Below are 14,943 nucleotides of genomic sequence, written 5' to 3'. Positions count from 1 at the left end.
GATTGGCACTTCTGGGTCAGCGCAGCTGAGCAGCCCTAGAACCGGGACCTCCCCACGTGGCCCCGGCAGCCCCGGCAAGGCTCTGAGCACCCCACCAGGCGCGCCCCCGCCTCCCCATTACCTCCGACCTCCAGCACTGTGAGAACAGCCTCGCAGGAGGCCTGGCCCCGCTCGTTCTGGGCCCTGCAGCTGTACACGCCGGCGTCCTGCGCCCCGCAGCTCCGCAGCCACAGGCAGCTGGGCTCAGGGGCCGGCGCGGGCAGGGGCTGCCCGTCCCGGAACCAGCGGAGGCTGGGCTGCGGCGTCCCGCTCACCGCCACCCGCAGCCGCACGTCGCTGCCGGCCACCACCGCCGCGTCCTTCAGGGGCCGCAGGAAGGCGGGCGCCCCGGCCACCGCCCGTCCGCCGGCCCCCACCTTGGCTCTCTTGGGGGGCACCCCGGGGCTGGGGGGTGCCCTCGTGCCCGCGTCCCCGCCTCGCGTGCCCCGGGCTTTCTGCATGGCCTCTTCGAGCTGGGCTGGAGGGGGTGGGTCTCTGGAACCGGACGGCCACGGGGTCACCCGGGGGGATGGTGCCCTGGGAGATGAGTCCTGGGGGGCCGGCGCCCTGCCTTCCTGCTGCCCGCCTGCCTTCGGCCTGTGTTACCCAGAAGGTCACCAGGGCGGCCGGCGGTTGCACCTCGGGGGCTATTTTTAGGCCCCCCGGCTCGGGTTGCGAGTGAGCAGTGGAGGGAGGGGGCAGCAGAGGAGGGGACTTGGACTCCAGTCTGCTCCTTCCCACTCTCCAGGAGCCCCTATCTCCAAGCCCCTGCTCCAAAGGGTCCCTGAGGACTTGTTCCAGGTCCCATCCCCTAGGGTGCACTCACCCCCAGCCCACTCCAGAGTCTGGAGTCGGGTTACCCCTGGGCTCAATCCCATTGCCCTTCCACCCTCTCCTCAGGCTTCTGATTCCCAGCGGGGGAGAGGGAGAGGAGGTCCTGGATGACATGTCTGAGAGGCAGATGGGGAAGCAGGCCCAAGTGGAGGTGAGCAGATAGCCAGAAAGAAGGACCAGTGGCCTGGCACAGCCTTCATGCCAGCCTGGTGAGCCGTGAGCCTAGGAGCAGGGAGTTGGGGTGGATTCAGGCTCTCAGCTGGTCCCACGCACCCACCCACTTGGTGGGTGATATTGAACCTCGCTCAACCTCCAAGTTCTCATCTGTAAAAATGGATAGTTGAACAGGGGTTGCAACAGGCAGAGAAGGGTGGGAAGGACATTCCAGGCAGAGGGAACAGCATGACCTAAATCAGAGCATGATGAAAGTAAACGACATGTTCTAGAGTCAGAGGACTTTGGAGGGATTGAACTGCAGGGGGTGGGGTGAGTGGAGGTGGTAGTTTTGCTCGCTAAGTTCTGATGGCAGTGGGGCACTGCAGCACGGTTAAGCAGCAGGCTAACGTGGTCAGAGCTGTGTTTTAGAAGGATCCCTCCTGACAGTCATGATGTGGAGGGTGAACTGGACATGATGGGTCAGTTGGAGGCCAGTTACAGTGTGGTTCACAAAGGATGGCGCCTGTTCCAAGTGCAGACACTCAGGCCCCACCCCCCAGAGACCCAGATGCATAGGGAGGGCTGGGAGGGTCCAGGAATCGGCACATTTAACAAGTGGCCCTGGGTGACTCTGATGCTTCTAGAGTCTGCAGTTTGAGAAACATCAAGATAGGACATTACTGTTTTTTTTTTTAAAGATTTTATTTATTTATTTGACAGAGATAGAGACTGCCAGCGAGAGAAGGAACACAAGCAGGGGGAGTGGGAGAGGAAGAAGCAGGCTCATAGTGGAGGAGCCTGATGTGGGGCTCGATCCCATAATGCCGGGATCACGCCCTGAGCCGAAGGCAGACGCTTAACCGCTGTGCCACCCAGGCGCCCCAGGACATTACTGTTTTTAAAAGTTCAAGTGAGGGGCACCTGGGTGGCTCAGTCAGTTAAGCGTCGGACTCTTGATCTCAGCTCAGGTCCTGATCTCAGGGTCATGGGTTAAAGCCCCACTTTGGGCTCCACACTGGGTATGGATAATAAACAAAAATAAAAGTTCAAGTGAAACTCGTGATGGAGTATTTCCATACCCTGACTGGTGGTGTTCACATGAATCTACATATGTGATAAAATTGCACAGATAGAATTACACACACACACACACACACTAAGGAATGCATGTAAAACTGTTAAAATCTCAAGAAGGTAGGTGGACTAATGGCAATTTCGTGGTTGTGATATTGTCCTGTAGTTATGCAAGGTGCTACCATAGGGGAAAGTGGTCTGTATTGCTGTTTATAACCACATGTGAACCTATAGTTATCTCAAAATAAAAAGTTAAACAAAAGTTCAGGTGAGAGACCTAAGCCTGACCTTGAGCCAGAAGGGGTGAAGCCTGGGAAGGCAGAGAGGAGCCAAAGGAGGAGGCCTGAGTCATCCTGAGATGGAGAAAGGGACTCTCACTGTCACCTCATCCCCCACTCTCACTCTCGGAGACCAAAGTCACAGTGTGCTTGTGTGTGTGAACGCAGAGGGTACAGAAGAGACCATTGAAGCGCTGAATTATGTCCACGGGGATTAAAAGCCTCGAGGAATGAAATTTCTTTGTTGTTTGCATGCATTCAAACTTACTCTTTGTGCTGTTCAGTTCTTTGGGTCTTGACAAATGGATAGAATAGTGCATCTTCTACCACAGGACCATACAGAGCATCGCCCTAAATATTTGCCTGAACATCCCCTTTGCGGTCAACCACACCCCCTCTCCAAACCCCAGGCAACCACGGATGATAAATTGAAGTCTTACACATGAATGAATGTAATTCTAAAAGGTAAAAATGTGGGGGAAGTCTTCGCAAGCAGATGGAACATCAAGAACAAAGGAAGAGACTATTTTATTTCATATTTTTTAAAAGATTTATTTATTTATTTACGAGAGAGAGAGAGAGAGAGAGAGCGAGAGCGAGAACGAGCACATGCGCGCATATGAGTCAGGGAGGGCGAAAAAGTGAGAATCTTCACGCACACTCCCTGCTGAGCATGGGACCTGAGGCAGGGCTCGATCTCAGGACCCTGAGATCATGACCGAAGCCAACACCAGGAGTCTGACACCCAACCGACTGAGCCTTCCAGGCGCCCCAAGACTGTTTTAAAAAAACAGTAACCCAAAGCCACCTAGCACTAAACCTCAACAATTGGCTCAGAATGTACGCAGTAGGTGGTCTGTAAAGATTGGTTGGCTGGTTGGTTGGTTGGTTGGTTGGTTGGTTGGTTGGTTGGTTGACTACACGAAGGGTGTGGTCTTGAGCAAGTCACTTAACATCATTAAGCTTCGGTCTTTTCATCTATAAAATGGGGTAGCTCGACTCAGGGTTTTTTCATTCATTCAGCAAACATTTTTTAGTTCCTCCTCTGTGCCTGGCACTGTTCTAGGCAGTAGGGATATAGCAGTGAACAGAAGAGACAAGGATTCCTGCCCCTGTGGGAAAAATGGAGCAGGGCAAGGGAGATGGGAGTATGGTGGGGTTTGCACTTTCTAATGGGGTGGTTGGAGCCTCACTGGGAATGACTGAGCCAAACTTAGAGGAGTGAAGAAGCCAATGGTAGAGATGTCTGGACAGGACGGCTTCAGGCAGAGGGGGGAATGTGCCTGGGAGGCTCCGAGAAGAACCAGGGGCCAGTGGGGCTGGAGGGAGTGGTGGGGAGGGTAGAGACATGAGGTCAGATGGGTAGCAGGGGCCAAATAGTCTAGAATCTTGTAGGCCATGGCATTTTTATTCCTAGTGAAAACGGGAAGTCATCTCAGAGGATTTTGAGTGGAGGAATTACATGTTCTGACTTAGGTTGTTGTGATGGCTTTAAATTATTATATTAAATATTAAAATGAATATTAACTATTTAAAAGGGCCTGGCACGGGGCCTGGAACATGGCTTGTGTATCTCCTGGCCGAGTGTCCGGAATGGGGGATCCATTGTGCTCAGGGGTGTGTGGGCCTGGGTAGGGAGGTCACTGGCCGTGCGAGTCGCTGGCGCCCTCTCCTGGAGGAGTCCGTTCTAGCTTTGACCCTCGGAAGCCCTCCGGCTCTGGCCAGGCCCGCCACCTGGCCCGCCACCCAGGGCAGCTGGCTGCAAGGCTCTCATCTGTCCCTCAGAATGGGCCCCATAGTGCCCTGCGGCCTGGCGCCGGGCTGGGTGTGTGCTGCCAGTCTGCCCTGCCTCGCAATCACAAGCCTATGGTGTCATGGAAAGAGATCTGGACTCCAGAGGCCAAGGAGCCCGGGGCCTGGCCCTCCTCTGCCACAGATAATGCTGTGCGACCTTGGCAGTTCACCCCACCTCTCTGGGCCATGGGGAGTTTCCTGCGGGTCATAATGATGCACCGTGCACCTGGCACATGGTGGAAGGTCAGTAAATGTTGGTTGGATCAGTGAATGAAGTGGGGGCCATCAGCCTTCTCAGTAAATATTCAATTTAGAGAAAAGTAAATAAAAGTGCTCAGTGAGCATTCATTCAACAAGTAGTTAAATATTTAATGAGCACCTTCTATGGAGCAAGCACTCTCCCGGGCACCAAGGGACCGGTGGCAAGTAAACCCATGAAAACCTAGCTGGCATTCAGGTGCTGAACCAGAGGTCATTGTCATATTTGCCTAAGTGTCCTGGGCAAGCCTGTGAGAGGAGGAAGAGAGAGGGGTGAGTGGGTGGGAGCTGAGGTCTCAGGGGCAGGGGCAGGAGGGTAGTCAGAGAGGACCAAGAGGGCAGGACAGGGTCCGCTGAGCCCTCAGTTCCCGGCTTAGGGACACGTTTGCTTCCATAATCCTTCCTACCTCACCAGTCAGGTGGGGTCTGAGTTGGTCTAGAATGGGTCCCCTGGGTCCAGTGAGAAGCTAGTCAGCCCTCCGTCTCTTCTTTCTTCGTGATGTTCGGAGTCTTAGAGGAGAAGACACCAGAGTGTCCCAAGGAACAGGGAGAGGTTTTGCCATGGAGGTGATGGGGTGCATGTGTAGGACCACATAGAACCCAGATCTTTTTTGGTTTATTTGGTCCATTCTTTGGGAGCACCATATCCATGTCCCCTGCCCAAGAGTCCCTGCGTCGCTGTCCAGCTCCCAAGGAGATAGGCAAAACAGAGGACTTAGAACCAGAGGACTTCTACCTAGGGTTGTTTGGTTTTTTGCTTTTGTTTTTTTAAAGATTTTATTTTTAAGTAATCTCTACACCCAACGTGAGGCTTGAACTCACAATCCCAAGATCAAGAGGCAGATGCTCTACCAACTGAGCCAGCCAGGCGCCCCGAACCAGAGGATTTCTAGTCCCAGGAAGGCTCTGCTCAGACAATGCTTCCCCACTGGGGACACAGGGTGGGTCTGAGCCTCCTCTCTTCTCTGAACAAGTGGGTAGTCATCACAGGAGACTGAGGTGGGCTGAGGAGGAGGGCTTTCTCGCTGACAGCGCTATCCCCAGCCCCAAGGGGCCGGGAGGTAGTGTGTTCTCCGACACCAGAGACATTCGAGCAGGGCTTGATGACTGCCCATCAAGATGTTGGGGCGAGAGGTTGGGGAGGCGACTTCTGGGTGTTGGGCGTCACTGCCTGGGGGACTTGCCATCTGACTCTGAGAGTCTAAGATTCCTAGATTCTTTCCACTTTAGTGACTAGTCTACACCTCAGCTTTTTTGGAGGGTAGGGATGCCTCTAAGACCTTCCCTGACCTACGCGTCCCTTTATCCTTTATGGGATAGATGAGCAAGCATCCTCATTTAGGGGAAAGAAGAAATTGCTGAGAGGCTCCTGAAATTACTCACGGGTGCTTACACCACCTCTTATCCACCCGAGCCCAGCCTCACCCAAGCATTTCTCTTACAAAGACACTAGCTCAGGTTCCAGGGCCCCCACCAGGCTCAGGGATAAGCCCCTCACCCATCCCTCCTCCTATACCCCAGGGTGAAGACACTGCAAATGCTACTTTTAATTTCACTTGGAATTCCACTACGGGTCGATTGGGGGTAGTTCTGGGGTTTGCAGCGTTCATCCCACTAGGGCGCTAGGGAGAAAGAAATGACCATGAGTCACCAGTGGCAGAGGGTGGGGACCCGGGGTGTGCCCTCAATGCTCCCCAGGCAAAGCTGAAGAATACTACAGAGAAGGGGGCCTTCTTACAGGGAGGAGCTACTTAACCCAGAGGGAAGGGGCAATTTCTGAGCAAGGGTGGTATCCAACGAGAAGGAGAAAGAGACACCAGAAAGGCTTTGGAAGTTTCTGGAAAAAGCCAGTTAGGAATGTTAGACTAGGGAACTTTAGACTAAAGCCCTATTAGGTTTTGGATTTGTTTTTTCCCCTACAGACTGTCTGAATTCACCAAGTTTGTGATCTCTACCCTTTTCTTCTCTCCTTTAAAGAGTAATCTCTTAAACCTATGAGGACTAACTTGAAGGTTGAAGCCTATATGGATCCATCAAGCTTTCTAAATCTTGGACCCATCTGGAATTTATTTTTTGGAAGGAGTGAAAAGAGACATGCCTCACTCCTGTCCCCCCATGGCTACCCAATGGCCCCCAAGCGTATATTGAATCATTAGGTGTTCCCCACCAAAACCTTTAACATATCCGTGTTAATATTTTGTTCCAGGATTTCCTAATTTTTTTTCCGTATGTCCTATACTCCCCTCCCCTGAGCTTACCAAATTCTCCCCCAATTTCCCTTTGGGATTTTCCTTGAGATTGCATCGCGTTCAAAGTCTAGGTTAACGAAGGATGAACTGATATCTTTAGAGTGCTTGAGTCTTCTTCTCCAATAACAAGATAGAACTTTCTACTTTTCTTAATACTGTTATTTTTCCTGAATCGGCCCTTGTCCATAGAAGAAGGTGCGCAGGCAGGTTTAATGGAAAGGGGCTGTGAGCTCTTTTGGGAAAGGGAATACAGAGCCCTACTCCAGAGTGTTCTTCAGAGAGAGCAGCAGGTGGTGTCCCTGGGGCCTGATGATGTGAAGGTGGGGTAGGGGGCCCAAGGGGGGCATTCCAGGAATTGGGGCCTAACAGGAGGTATTCAAGGCTCCCTAAAAGAAGCCCCCTGCCCAACCCCCCCTCTACCATATGCCACATACACACAGCAAGGCTGGGAGGTTCTGGGAACAGTAGGGGCGACAGGCCCTGGGGGACGGTCTGAGTGGGCAGGAAGCCAGCCTATAGTCCACATCGAGGGGCGGGGCGGTGAAACAGGGCCCTGGGGGCCCCCAGAGGCGACCAGGCAGTCGACACAGCCAGGGACATGCTAGGCTAGTACTTCTCTTTTTATTGTTTCTGTCCAGAGCCCCTGCTGCAGGGGAGGGGCAGGCACGATGGGGGGCACCCCTCCCCCTGCCTGAGACCGCTCTCTGCCTCGCTCCTCTCTTCTCCTCTCCAGCATCTCGTCCACCCTCTTTCCTTCTGAATCTCCTGCTCCCACATCTGGCACCTTCGGGGATTCCCTCTTGCAGCCCATGCTTTCCAAGCCCACCCTGAGAAAGGAAGGGACCATGGGGTCCGTTTCAAGCCTCCATTCCCACAGAGGCTAGTCTTCCAGTCACCTGCCCGGCTTGCTGGGGAGGCTGCCCTTTCTCTCTGACCCAGGCTAGGGAGTAGGGAGTGGGGAGGTCTAGGTTCCATCCTGATCCACTGTGGGGTCCCAACGCCCTGCTCTGGGGCCCTCTCCAAAGGTAGAGGGGTAGGGCCTGAGGTCACAGAGGTGGGAGGGGACTGCTCTGCCCTGGTTCCATGCTGGCTCTGTCCAGCACACCCGGAGGGCAGCTAAGAGCCAGGCTCACTCATTTCTAACATCCAGGACTGGCACGGCTGGGGCTGCCTGTGCCTGGGCAGGGGTGGGCCATGTCCCCTGGGGGGGTGGGCGTGCGTGATGGTTGGTGAGCAGAGGTCAGAGGCTGTGAGGGGAGCACTGTGGCTGGATGTGGTACCCTGGGATGGAAGGAGGCTGGCTTTAGGAGGCAGTGAGGACAGGGGCGAGGACGGTCTCTGGTGGCAGAGAGGTCTCTGGCTTTAGAGCACCTCGTGTTGCTGCTGTGTGGCCTCACTGACAACCTGGGGAGAAAGAAAAGCGCAGTCCAAACCAGTGCTGGCAGGAGAATGGAGCCCCAGCCCTGGGTCCTCCCCCCACCCCTCCGCTGTAGGAGGACCCCCTCTCCCTCCAGCCAGGGCCTTGAACCAGCACAGCTGGTGGAAGGCACCCAGCTGACAGCCTCGCAGACACACCCCAGAGCCTCCAGCAGGCTAAGGGGACCAGGCAGATGGCTCACCTCCCCATCCCGGGTCTCGATGGTCTTGATCATCACGGTCTTCTTGGTATGGACTTCAGAACCCCTTTGCTCCGGGCTTGTTTCTGCAATAGATCCATCCACACACTCAGCCTGACCAAGTCCAGGCCTGGGCCACTCCAGGGACTGGGAATCCATCTCTGGTCCCACAGGGGTGGAGCCCAGAAGACTCTTACCCCCTCGAGACGGGCCTATTATTTTTTCAGCAAGACTTTAGAACCTGTCCTTGAGCCCAGCACCCAGCAGGAGGCTCTAAGACGCTGGGGCCAGTCCCATGGCTGAGATGGGCTCAGGAGCCAACAGATGTGTTCCCACTGTGAGCTGATTCAGGACAGTGGGGGACCCCTGAGGCCCCAGGCCTCCCAACATTCCTACTCCTCACACATTTCCTCACTCCCTCTCCACCCCGGGACTCCAACACAACCTTGTGTGAATGTGTACCCGGCCAGAACCCCAAACCCAGCCCCAAGATACTCTCTTGGAGGACCTCATGGTACCCAGCCCCCTTTAAGAGTCCAGATGAGGGGCGCCTGGGCGGCGCAGTCGGTGAAGCGTCCAGCTCTTGGTTTCGGCTCAGGTCGTGATCTCAGGGTCATGCGATCGAGCCCTACATCAGGCTCCACGCTCAGTGAGGAGTCTGCTCAAGACTCTCTCGCCCTCTTCCCCTGCCCCCTTCCTTCTCTTTCTCTCTCAAATAAATAAATAAATCTTAAAAAAAAAAAAAAAGAAGAGTCCAGATGAGTAAACCATGTCTTAATGAAAGGGAGACAGACAGGAGTCAGTTACTGACTCATCATGCTGGTGGCCAGTCACTTGCCTCTCTATGTCGCAGTTTCTTCGCCGTGAAACACTAGCAATGAGGCACTATCGTGGCCACAGAGCCACTGATTTGAAAAAGCATTAAGCAATTTCAATGGCAAGGCTCACACTTGGGTGTCTACATAAACTACTGAAAAAAGAGGTTCTGAGTGTTCTGGGGCGGGTCAGATTTAGGTCCTGGGTATTATGAGTCTGATGTTTGGGAACCTCCTCAGCGAGCAACCAGGCTGTGATGAACGCTGTAACTCGGTGGAATACAGCATGTATTTTTCCCGATGGAAATGAACATCGAAGACAAAAAAGGTTTGATCTAGGAAAGGCGACGCTGCCAAGGACTCCGACATGCTTTCCTAATGTTTCATTATAGCGTGTTTTTCTGCTCTCTGGGGTTGGAAAGCCACTCGATCTGCATATTACTAATGTCAGAATGGCAGAATGCCCTCAGAGCTCGTTCTTTTAATTGTTTGGCTTTGCTAAGGTTTGGCTGCTGCTTCTTTTTCTTCTTCTTCTTTTTATTAAACGTGCATCCAACATCTTGCTCCAGCAGACTGGAGGTGTTCAACAGGCAGCTGGGGGGTGGGGGGGCTGGGGGGTGCTTGGCAATTTGCCAAACAGACAATGGCTGGTGGGTGCCTTGTAGCCCAGGGTGTATGGTTCTAGATGCTTCTGCTGCCAGACCCCCCAAGGACACCCCTGGTACCTTCAGAGTTTGGGTACATTGGGAATAGAAGCTGTTTGCCGATGTTCAGTACTCCCAGAAGGTGCAGGGGCACATGGTCAATGTAATATAATACCATGAAATAAAATAAAACACTCTCTCTGTTAGAAGGTGCCCTCTACCTAAACTTCCCCACCCACCTGCAGCAGCCCCCTTTGTCTTTCCCAGACCCCAGCCCTGTCCCCATGGTTCCATCCCCCCTCCCTGGCTGGACTTGGGCAGTGCCCATGCTGGACTCCTGCCCCCTGCCACCCCAGCATCCACCTGCCAACATGCACTCACCTCGGAAGTTGAGAGCAGAGAAGGTCTGGATGGGGAGATTGATCCTGAAAGGGGAGAGATCAAGCCCCCGAAGGGTTAGGGCCCTCTATCTCTCACTGGGACCACCCATCAAAGCTTGCCCTGATCCTCACTAAACACTACAGTCAGCTGTCCCTGTCCCACTGACCCTAACCCTCCCACTTTTGCATTGCTAAGGGCACGGGGTCAGAGGGCAACTCCAGCTATCCCAGGACCTGTCCCATTCCATCTCTGAGCTGCTGGCCTGACATCAGTACCTCCAACCCCCCAGCCCTCTCTAGTTCACCAGGATCTTCTTCAGGCACTGCAGGGTACATGGATAGCAGCTGTTGGTCACACCCATCATGTATGGCCCCCCTCCAGCCAGGCTGGGAACCTCTGGACTACCCACGGGAGGGCAAGTTCCAGGGTAAACGCCATCCCCATTTATGCCTAGTGCAGAGAAAACACAACACATCTCAAGCCGCCTTAAAAGGTCATTATATGTAGATGTAATTCTATGAACTCCGACCCCTCTAGGTGCAGCTCTGTATTTAAACATGTCTGCTGATTGTTTTAAACTTTAGACATTATTGTTTTTATGAGTATCAACAAGCATCATTTTTTTGAGTAACTGACCTTTTTTAAACTGAGGTTAGGTTTACCTACAGTGAAACACACAGACTTTAGTACGCAATTCAGTGAGTTTTGATCAGTGTCTGCATCAATGTAACTACCAGTCTAAATCAAGATACAGAACATTTCCAATGCCCCAGAAAGTTCCCTCACGTTGCCTTCTAGTCACATGTCATATGTTCCGTATCTAGAAGTGAGTTGCTGTGGGCATGTCATGCTCTGTTTTCCTATAAGCTCACTCGTGCATGTGTGTGTGTGCACGTGTCTCCACACCCTCCTTCTTGGCTTGTGTCTGAGGCTCTCTCTTTGTCTCTATCTGCCCCCTCCCTTTCCTTCCTCTTCATTCCCCACTCTGCTTTCATCTATCCCTTGACTGGCAATAATACTTTATTACTGGTTGCTAAACATGGTTTTATGCTGCTAGCTCTTAATAATTCTGAAGGTGGATGAGGGAATACTTCTATTTCTCTTTTTATAAAAGCTATTAATTAAATCACTTTTTACCCAGGTGGCCTTGGTTAATTCTCTGCAATTAGTGGTGTGGTGGCCTCTTGTATAAAATTACTTCCGAATCTTGCTAAGGTGATCCTGAGCCCTCCCCCCACCCACGGGGGCGCAGGAATGGGCCCCTCAGCATTCCCCAGAAGCCCACCGCCAGCCCCTCACCGGCTTTCCTCGCCCTCCAGTAGCTTCCGGTAGGTGGCGATCTCCACATCCAGGGCCATCTTGACATTGAGCAGGTCCTGGTACTCGCGCAGGTGGCGGGCCATCTCATCCTTGAGGTGCCGGATCTCTTCCTCCAGACGCGCAATGTTGTCCTGGTAGCCGCTGGCCTCGCTAGCAAAGCGGTCTTCCATCTCCCGCATCTGCCTCATCAGTGAATCGTTCTGAAGGAGAGGGTCACCCAGGTCACAGAGAGGCCTGGAGGGCTGGGCACTAGGGGCCCAGGATGGCAACAGACACAGCCTGGGAGCTGGGGCGCAACCCCAGATGGTCAGGTCTGGGAGTGGGCACCCTCTCCTGAACTAGGGAACCCTGAACTCGAGTGAAGTCTGACGTGGAAACCCAGAGAATAGACATGATAAAGGAGGCATCCGTGTCCTTTCTCTCCACCCCCACCTAGGAGCCCCATGATTCCAGAGAGTTCGACTGAGAATCCACCTGTCCGTTTTCACCCTGGTGGGAGATTTGGAGAGACAGAGGCCCAGAGAGGGTATGTGATGGGAACCAGGGTCACGGGGTGAGAGTGCGAGCGGCAGGCGGGAAGGCTGGGGCTGGGCGAGGGGCGCAGGCACTCACGGTGCCCTTGAGGGCGTCGATCTCACAGGTGTAGGACTGGATCTGGTGTCGGTACTCCATCATCTCCTGCTTGGCCTGGCGCAGCGCGTCGTTGTTCTTGTTGGCTGCCTGGGTCAGGTCGGACACCTAAGGGCAGGGAGGGGTGCTGAGATGAGAAGGCTGCAGGATTAGGTAAGGGATGGCAAGGGAGTCTGGAGACCCCAGCTCACCCTCCTCCCCACGGAGAGAGCCACAGGAAGCACTTCCAAACAGGGATGGAGAGGGCCAGAGGGGCCAGAGCCCCTGGGCCAGGTTGCCTACCTTTGACTTGTACCATTCCTCAGCTTCTGAGATGTTCTTAGCCGCAATGGTCTCGTACTGAGCCCGGATGTCCCTGAGGGCGGCGGTGAGGTCCGGCTTAGACATGTCCATCTCCACCTGTACCTGCTGTTCCTGGAGTTGGGCCTGTAGCTCTCGGATCTCCTGCACAGCACAGCTGGGCTTCAGTGCTCTACCAGGCCCCACCCACATGGCACCCTCACACCCCGGTTCCCAGAGCCTTGCACTGCTCCTCCCCCTTTCCAGCGGTTCTCACCAGGGTCTAAGGACCCCCAGGAGGAAGGCCGAGGGCATACCTCTTCATGCACTTTCTTAAGGAACGCGATTTCCTCGTTGAGAGATTCAATCCTGCGCTCCAGGTCAATTCGAGCTAGAGTAGCCGCATCCACGTCCTGGGAGTGGTCAAGCAAGAGGGATAAGCATCACTGATAACGCAGGCAGGGCAGAGGGAGACCAGGGGCCACCCGGGGTCAGAGGGGTAAAGCTGCTGGGGGACCAAAGGAACCTCACCGCTCGGAAGGCAGCCAAATTGTTCTCTGCTTCTTCTCTCATCTGAATCTCCTCTTGCAGCCTGGTCAGAACAGACAGATGGAAAGAGACAGTTGGTGGGGGTAAAACCGGCCATGGGGATGGCTGGGTGGGGGCTGCCCAGGGAGTGGAGTTCAGGACACCAGAGGACGCCTGGCGACAGGGTAGAGACAAGAGGTCCTGCCCATCCAGGGAGGGGACAGGAAGTGGCCCAATTTCTTCCCCAGAGCCACACCCCGGAAGTCTATGTCCCCATCAGATTGTGACCTCCCTAGGATTAGGAACTGTGTCTTCTCTATCCACCTCTATGTTCCTGGTTCGCAGCCCTAGTCTGGCCCACGTAGGTGCTCAATTATTGTTTGTGACCTAGATGGTAGGGTAGTGATTCTGCTCACTCGGGCTGTCAGAAGCAGGACCCATGAGTACTGGCTCTATTCTTATTGCCTTTTCCTACTGAAAGCTTGGTGAAGCATGCCATCAGGCCTTCCAAGCTTTCTAGGGGCTGCAGCTAGCTCCCTCCCCTTTCCTCTAGCTTATCCATTCGCTCTGTGAAATGGCACAGCCTCAGCCCGGCCCAGGGACCAAGATCTGCTCTCTACCCACCTCCCTGAGAGCTCATCACAGATGAGCTGAGAACTACCACTTAGACTTCCCACCCCCTGCCCTTGGAAGCTTGCCCCAGATTTTCCTTGTCTCCTATCAACCCCCCTCCCTCTGACTGCACCCAGTCCTCCTCTCTCTGTTCATCTGCCTGTCCCATTTTAAGATGCTTTTAAGGGGGCTTTCCACAGGGCCCAGGTCTCCCATTTCCACCCCAAGATGTCCCCAAGAAAACTCCTTTGCAGAGCGAGAGCACGAGGGAGAGACCTGCGAGTCCATCTCCCCTCAGGGGACCCCGGGAAGATGACTGTCTCCCCGCGAGGGGTAAGAGAGGGTCCCCGGCTCCCTGGGGGAAGGCAGGTGCTGACAGCTGCGCCCCAGCCCCCGGGCCTCGCCTCCTGCTCCCAGCCCACGCGAAGGGGGTTCTGGGAGCGCCGGGTCCTCACTTGGCCTTGAGCCGCTGCAGGTCGTCCAGCAGGTTGTCACGCTCGACGTCCACGCGGGCGCGCTGGTTGGTGAGCACCTCCACCTGTCGCCGCAGCTCGCGCAGCTCCTCCTCGTAGATCTCGGCGACCCGGGTCGGCTCACGGCCCTTGAGCCGGTTCACCTCGGCGGCGAGCGCCGCGTTCTGCTGCTCCAGGAAGCGCACCTTCTCAATGTAGTTGGCGAAGCGGTCGTTGAGCTCCTGCAGCTCCACCTTCTCGTTGGTGCGCGTGGTCAGGAACTCCTGGTTCACGGCGTCGGCCAGCGAGAAGTCCAGCAGCTCGCCCGCGCCGTAGGAGGAGGAGGGCGCGCGGGCCGTCCCCAGCCGGCTGGCCCGGAGCGCCCCCAGACCCCCGGCCCCGCCCGACGTGCGCGACACCTGGTACACGCGGGATGTCACCGAGCTCGAGGAGCCCTTGGTGCCGAAGCCCGCGCGCGGGAACACCGGCGAGCCCAGGGGGGAGACGAGCGGGAAGCCCCCGGCCCCGCCGAAGGTGCGGCGGTAGGAGGACACGCGCTGGCTGGACGAGTAGGCCTGGCTCATGGTGGCGGCGCGGGCGAGGCTGGGCGGCACGGAGGAGGAGGAGGAGGCGGCGGGCGGCAGCCGGCTGGAGAGTGGATGCGTCGAGGGGAGACTGGGCCCCTTAGCCGTCTGCACTATTTGTATCCCTCCTGACATCAGCCCCCGCCGCCCCTCCCCCGACAGCTGCAGGATCCCGCTGTCCTGCCAGGAAGGGCGGCCGCTGGCATGGGGGCGGGGAGGCCAGCTCCCCCGCGAGAGGCCTGCACCCCTCGGCGGGTGGGAAGGGGGCCCGTAAGAGGTGTGGGACAGGCTGGAGGACCTAGGCGGGCAGAAGATGGGCACGCCTGCCAACCCCTTCACCAGGGCAGAGAGCATGTCTGGAATCCCTAGGCAGGCCTCTTTCAGCCCTTGGGTGCCTGCC

At 55.5% G+C, this 14,943-nt stretch overlaps 2 protein-coding genes across 3 annotated transcripts in view; both read right to left on the bottom strand.

The window, feature by feature from the left end:
- The window catches only part of SPEG (striated muscle enriched protein kinase), a 55,494-nt gene extending 54,863 nt beyond the window's left edge, over positions 1-631 (bottom strand). The window contains exon 1 of one of the 2 annotated variants that reach the window (XM_034655239.1): positions 122-631. In XM_034655239.1, the coding sequence (XP_034511130.1) occupies positions 122-500 (379 nt within the window). In that variant the 5' untranslated portion in view covers positions 501-631. The remainder of the gene's footprint in view (positions 1-121) is intronic. The other variant, XM_019805476.2, reaches the window with a different exon arrangement.
- Positions 632-7,436: 6,805 nt separating this feature from the next.
- On the bottom strand, positions 7,437-14,627 carry DES (desmin). The gene is made up of 9 exons (XM_011231793.3): positions 13,963-14,627; positions 12,899-12,959; positions 12,685-12,780; positions 12,371-12,532; positions 12,071-12,196; positions 11,438-11,658; positions 10,139-10,182; positions 8,302-8,384; positions 7,437-8,086 (listed from the first exon to the last, which is right to left on the bottom strand). The coding sequence occupies exons 1-9, from the start codon at positions 14,541-14,543 to the stop codon at positions 8,045-8,047; spliced, it is 1,416 nt and encodes a 471-aa protein (XP_011230095.2). The 5' UTR covers positions 14,544-14,627; the 3' UTR covers positions 7,437-8,044.
- Between the last annotated feature and the right edge of the window lie 316 nt (positions 14,628-14,943).

Source organism: Ailuropoda melanoleuca, chromosome 2 (genome assembly GCF_002007445.2).
Source record: "Ailuropoda melanoleuca isolate Jingjing chromosome 2, ASM200744v2, whole genome shotgun sequence".
NCBI lineage: Eukaryota > Metazoa > Chordata > Mammalia > Carnivora > Ursidae > Ailuropoda > Ailuropoda melanoleuca.
This window is presented reverse-complemented; position numbering and strand designations above follow the sequence as displayed.

Excerpts from the sequence above, each read along its gene's own strand:
- DES (XM_011231793.3), bottom strand. The coding sequence starts at position 14,543 with ATGAGCCAGGCCTACTCGTCCAGCCAGCGCGTGTCCTCCTACCGCCGC. Across the intron at positions 12,960-13,962 it reads CTGCAGCGGCTCAAGGCCAA|GCTGCAAGAGGAGATTCAGA; the intron begins GTGAGGACCCGG and ends TGTTCTGACCAG. Across the intron at positions 12,197-12,370 it reads AGGAATGGTACAAGTCAAAG|GTGTCCGACCTGACCCAGGC; the intron begins GTAGGCAACCTG and ends CCCTGCCCTTAG.